This window comes from Arachis duranensis, chromosome 10 (assembly GCF_000817695.3).
Source record: "Arachis duranensis cultivar V14167 chromosome 10, aradu.V14167.gnm2.J7QH, whole genome shotgun sequence".
Classification (NCBI taxonomy): domain Eukaryota; kingdom Viridiplantae; phylum Streptophyta; class Magnoliopsida; order Fabales; family Fabaceae; genus Arachis; species Arachis duranensis.
Genome location: NC_029781.3, coordinates 7,726,032 through 7,731,462, shown reverse-complemented (window position 1 = coordinate 7,731,462; position 5,431 = coordinate 7,726,032). Strand labels below are relative to the sequence as shown.

The window sequence follows — 5,431 nt, the reverse complement described above, 5'->3', positions numbered from 1 at the left end:
GCTCTCTCTCTCTCTCTCTCTCTCTCTCTCTCTCTCTCTCTCTCTCTCTCTCTCTACGTATTATGAATACATTGTATCAGATCTTCTTGTTCGTTACCTAATTTGAAATTTCATGTGCTAGACGAGGAACCTGCTCCGAATTGCGATATTTAACATTAGTTATATCAGAGGCCTGTTTCCTGAGAAGTACTTCAATGATAAGTCTGTTCCAGCTTTAGGTAGTTAAAACCTCTCTAGTCTTGAGTGTTCACTTTGTTTTAATTTTTCTTATATCAAATCTTACAATGTTTGTTGTTGAATCTCATCTGGAACATTGCTTGAAATTCCAGAGATGAAGATCAAGAAGCTTATGCCACTGGATGCAGAGTCTCGCAGACTGATCGATTGGATGGAGAAAGGCACGTTTACGACATCACCTAATTAAACTTCTAGAATGCGATTTTAAATTGATTATAGGCGTGATTTGTTTATTTTTAACTTTTGTTTCGTTCTGTTCATTTTGCAGGTGTATACGATGCCTTACAGAAGAAATACCTGAAGACGCTTCTGTTCTGTGTGTGTGAAGCAGTAGATGGACCGATGATTGAGGAATATGCATGTAAGGCCTTGAGAAACGTATCTCAATTTTGATTAGTAGAATTTGGTAGATGGAATTTGGATAAATGTGCTATATGCTAGCGGGAAGTGGGATCTCACCGAAATTTAATTTATTGTCAGATAAATAAATTAGTCCCTACATTTTCGTTCACTTATATATGTCTATAGTTTAATAGTTTTGTTTGTCCTTTCAAGTGAGTTATAAGTACAAATTTAACAAAAGAAAAATGTTAAGAATTCAGAATTTATTATTCTTTGCCATCATTTAATAATTAATTCATTTTTTTGTTTAATTTTTTTAGTTTAATAATTAAACAACATATTTTATTTTATATAGAAAAGTATAGGGTATTAATATATTATCTACCAATTTATTATCAACAATAATTAATTATTATATTTTAAACACATGTATAAGAAGACAAGAAAATACATATATAAAGACATTTTATTAGATACAACCATAAAAGATATATTTTTATTAAATATATTCACAAAGACACTTCCATTAAATACAATCATAAACAAGAGTTGGCAGAAATACTATTAGTAACATAGCGAGATTAATTTTATAAACATTAATAACTAAGGGATGAATGACTAAAAAACAATAATTCTAAGAGCTTTTAGCATTTCTCTCTAACAAAATAATGCAATTGATCAAGTAATTAACAAACTTTTGCAAAAAGTCGTTATAACTTTTAAGTAAAAATCAACAACGGCATTATTCAAAAATAAAAATCATCAGTTTTTTATTTACCAATCCGATTCGGAAAAGCAAGAGGTTTCCATGAATATCAACCGCACTGGAAACAAGAAGCAGGGTGGGACCTTCAAGTGCAACTCCACGACAGAGATAACTCCCCAACAGATGAGGTGGATTCAGGAATGAAAATATGATTTAGATAGTTGTCATTATCAAGATGACTCACTAACTAAACTAATATTATTCATATGCATTGTAATCATTAGGAGTTCTGCATGTAAAATGATTAGAACGCTAGTTCAGTTGATGAGAACTCTGGAGAAGATGCCAGATGAGGTAATAAATTTAAGTTCTAAGCTTTATAAAATGACATTAGACATGCTTCATTATTCTTGCATTGCGAAAACTAACTTCTACTCCTGTCTCAGCGCACCATTCTAATGAAGCTACTCTATTATGATGATGTGACGGTATGTTCTTTAGTATGCAATAACAAATCTCGATCCTTTTAAATTGTTCGTGAAATTTTTTTGCTTTATGATTTCCTGCATTGCCCGAACTTGAAATATTTTTCGAAGAGGTTGATGTTTAATCACAAAGTGCTGACTTATTATATACAGAGTGATTAATAGTATAGTTTTCTTTTTATTGCAGCCTGCTGATTATGAGCCTCCTTTCTTCAGAGGCTGCTCAGAAGTAGAAGCTTACCATCCCTGGGTGAAAAACCCACTGAAAATGGAAGTTGGTAATGTAAACAGCAAGCATTTTGTACTAGCTCTGAAGGTAAAGGAAAGATATTACACTCCCATTTTACCTTTTTAAGTCTATTGCCGATGTTTTTGCCAATAAATTCTTCCTTCATTGTAAAGGTGAGGAGTGTGCTCGACCCTTGTGAAGATGATAATGAGGGCATCCAAGATGATATGATCACCGGTGAAGATTCGAAGCAAAATAATGAATATTATGATACGGACAGTGAGGTGATGGAGGATGTTGCTTTTGTAACTGAAACTTGAGCAATTACCGGAACTGTGTTTCTTAAATTTCGCGTTTTAACTTTCCAGGTTGATTACGCTGAAGGGGATCGATATGTAGTTGCTCCAATAGGTAATTTGGAATATTTTTCTTATTGCTGTGCAAATTTACATCTTTTTTTACGTTTCTTTTAATCCACTGTTAACTTTTAATAAGTACAAAATGACAGAGAAGCAGCAAGAAAAGGAAGATAATTCTATGGTTGATGAAGGTAAACTAGCTCTTTCTGCTTTCTTGCAGAAAACTGTGTGTGTACGTGGATATATGCATACAATAATTCAAAGGATAAATGTCTTCAGTATTCTTTTAGAGCTTGACTTTAAATATTTGTTAATCCAATACCAGAACTAAACTAAGAATATATATTATATTCAGACAATACCCAAGATCCTATGGAAGATGAGCAACAGCTGACCCGGGTCAAGGAGTGGATCAACTGTTGGCACCTTGGCACTATTGACCTTAATGACGTTTTATCAAATTTTCCAGACATCTCAATGGTACCTTATTTCTTAATCTTTTATATTTATTTATTCTGTTAATTGCTATCAAGATTATGCTTTTTCTTGAGCCTTTCTTAGATTATGGCTTAACGGCAATTTTAGTTTCTTTTTCCCTCCTTGTGTTATGTCTGATTCAGATGGAATTTGAATTATATATTTTATTTCACTGCAGGTTCTAATTGAAGGTATGAAGGTTAACTATGTTCAATCCTTGCTTCAAATATCATCAATATGTTAAAGAAACAGAACACTCGGTTGCTCTTGTCTGATTTTATGTTCTTTAGAGATCATGGATAAGCTTGTTCAGAATGGGGTGCTTTCAAAAACAGGAAATGACACCTACGCCATTAACAAAGACAAGGTTGATTTATCTCCTAACTGATCTTAGCTACTTTATTTGTTTTTGTCAGTATCTTTTTGTTTTCCCTTCTCATTTTTTTTAATTTTAAATCTGATGGAATTGTATTGTCAGAAATCAGAATATGAGTTCATTGTCAAAGAAGAAATTGATGGCCAGATTCCTCAGGGTGACAGAGCTTTGCAGGATGAAGATCACATGTACATGAGAGTGAGTGTTAATTCTTACTTTCCATGTGGTATGTATGATGATGTTTCTTTGGCCAAAGATCAGTCACCTACTACTAATCTCATCAAGGGCGAAAAGTGTCAACGCAATCAGTGAATATATTGTGACGTGTTAATATTAATAAAAAAATAGATATCTATTCTCAAAATTAATTTTTAAAATCAAATTTTGATTTTTTTTAAACTAAAATTAATCAAAAGAGACTTTTTATTTAAAAATTTGATGATTTTATATCATTTTTTAATTTTTTTTGTAAATGACAAAACATTATTTAAAAAAAATATCTAAAGATCAAATTTGCATACACTTTTTAAAATTAAGTTATTTATCACTTAATATTTTTTTTCCGTCTTTGAATTTTTCATATTATCACGGATCTCTTAGACTACCTTTTTCATAGGAGATTAGGAGTTATTTTGTATCTGCTTTGGGACTAATTTCTGCCGCAATATATTAACTTAGGTATGACTAATGTCTTCAGGCTCTTTATCATGCTCTTCCAATGACATACGTGTCAGCACCAAAGCTTCAAACATTTCTCAATGGTGAAATAAACCAGACAGGAGCACGGAAGATTATTGATAAAATGACCCGGGACGGTTTTCTTGAACCCAAAGGCAACAAGAGATTAGGTGTCGAATTGAATATCACAGCATAGTCCTTCTCTTTTGCTTTTGTTGTTGCCTCCTTACATTTTTGTGTATGCGGCATCAGGAAAACGTGTGATACATTCTGAGTTGACTGAGAGGAAGTTCATTGAAGTCCAGAAAGTTCTAGGTGCTACCGACCCAATGGTACAATGGCTGCCTAGTATTCCATGTTTATATATCATCACCCGTTATTGTGTTTTCATCATTTTCTCGTTTTAAACTTTTAACAGGATGTTAATAACGGTGAACCAAATAGCAAGTTCAAACCAGCTGGAATTCTAACCAATGGTAATAGATTAAGTCCATTACGAGCATTCTTTCATCCTATCCAATGTTTAGCTTTTCATAATTAGAAGTTACCTCCGTGATCATCAGGGAACAACTACGATGTGTCTACATGTGGTGTTCTGCACTCCATTGGATCAGATTTAACAAGAATGAAAGTGACATCCGATACAAATGGCAATGACTCAGTGAGGAGTGGACACAATATCTTAAAGGCCAAAGAGCCTGGAAGCACACCCACAAGCAGGGTTGAGGCATGTTCATATCTTTTTTAAAATTATCCAATAGAACTGGTTCCCTATTTTGGTTTCTTGTCACATAATATAACTGATGCTGTAGTTTTTACAGCCAGTTGCTTCAAGAGAGAGTTTTGCGGCAGGCAAAGAGAACAGCAGAGCAAATGGAAACGACGAAGGTGATACAAATATCTGCAGTAAGCCCTCCCAGGAAAAGCGACCCAGGAAATCAAGCGCGGTATACGGAGTCTATGACTTATCCTTTTTACTTACATTACACTATTTCTGTTTGATTTGGAGCATTTTTGTACCGAGTCTGAGGCTACTTTTCGACACTTTTCCTTCTTTTACATCCTTTGCAGGTCAAGGAGCCTATCTATCAAAACATGAAGCGTCTTAGATCTCAGGCCATTTGAACCTTTGAATTTGGGATCTGTGTGTCAAATTCTGACATCTACACATAGCATACAAAGTAAACATTTGACAAAAGGCAGTAGTGACACTTAAGACGATGCACTAGGTAGAATCTGTTATTTGTATTTGGGCTAAGTATTACATTTGCGAACTTCTTTTAATTTGGTCAAGTTTATATTTCCTAGTTTATGCGTTACATTCAGTTGATGAAGTTCAATACATGGGCCTTATGTGAGTCCTTGTGGACTGTGGAGTTCATATAACTTTTCATTATGTGGTGCCATCTTTCCTCACAGGCAACATACTTTAGCACATGCTATCATCGTGTCTTGTTTATTGTAGAACAAAACAGAAAATAACTAAATAAAAATTTAGATTGGGTGGAATCTTAGAAAGGTATGATTGCATAGAAGACCCGA

At 33.7% G+C, this 5,431-nt stretch overlaps 1 protein-coding gene across 2 annotated transcripts in view; it reads left to right on the top strand.

Moving 5' to 3' along the window:
- The window catches only part of LOC107468862 (meiosis-specific protein ASY1), a 5,891-nt gene extending 695 nt beyond the window's left edge, over positions 1-5,196 (top strand). The window contains exons 3-23 of one of the 2 annotated variants that reach the window (XM_021132490.2): positions 122-218; positions 330-398; positions 506-598; positions 1,287-1,288; positions 1,346-1,473; positions 1,570-1,639; positions 1,732-1,773; positions 1,958-2,086; positions 2,173-2,283; positions 2,368-2,410; positions 2,508-2,549; positions 2,714-2,838; positions 3,014-3,026; positions 3,126-3,202; positions 3,314-3,409; positions 3,909-4,059; positions 4,142-4,221; positions 4,308-4,365; positions 4,453-4,616; positions 4,711-4,836; positions 4,961-5,196. In XM_021132490.2, coding sequence (XP_020988149.1) covers positions 122-218; positions 330-398; positions 506-598; positions 1,287-1,288; positions 1,346-1,473; positions 1,570-1,639; positions 1,732-1,773; positions 1,958-2,086; positions 2,173-2,283; positions 2,368-2,410; positions 2,508-2,549; positions 2,714-2,838; positions 3,014-3,026; positions 3,126-3,202; positions 3,314-3,409; positions 3,909-4,059; positions 4,142-4,221; positions 4,308-4,365; positions 4,453-4,616; positions 4,711-4,836; positions 4,961-5,014 — 1,770 coding nt within the window. In that variant the 3' untranslated portion in view covers positions 5,015-5,196. Of the gene's footprint in view, positions 1-121; positions 219-329; positions 399-505; positions 599-1,286; positions 1,289-1,345; positions 1,474-1,569; positions 1,640-1,731; positions 1,774-1,957; positions 2,087-2,172; positions 2,284-2,367; positions 2,411-2,507; positions 2,550-2,713; positions 2,839-3,013; positions 3,027-3,125; positions 3,203-3,313; positions 3,410-3,908; positions 4,060-4,141; positions 4,222-4,307; positions 4,366-4,452; positions 4,621-4,710; positions 4,837-4,960 lie in introns of those variants that run through there. The other variant, XM_052255917.1, reaches the window with a different exon arrangement.
- Positions 5,197-5,431: the final 235 nt, after the last annotated feature.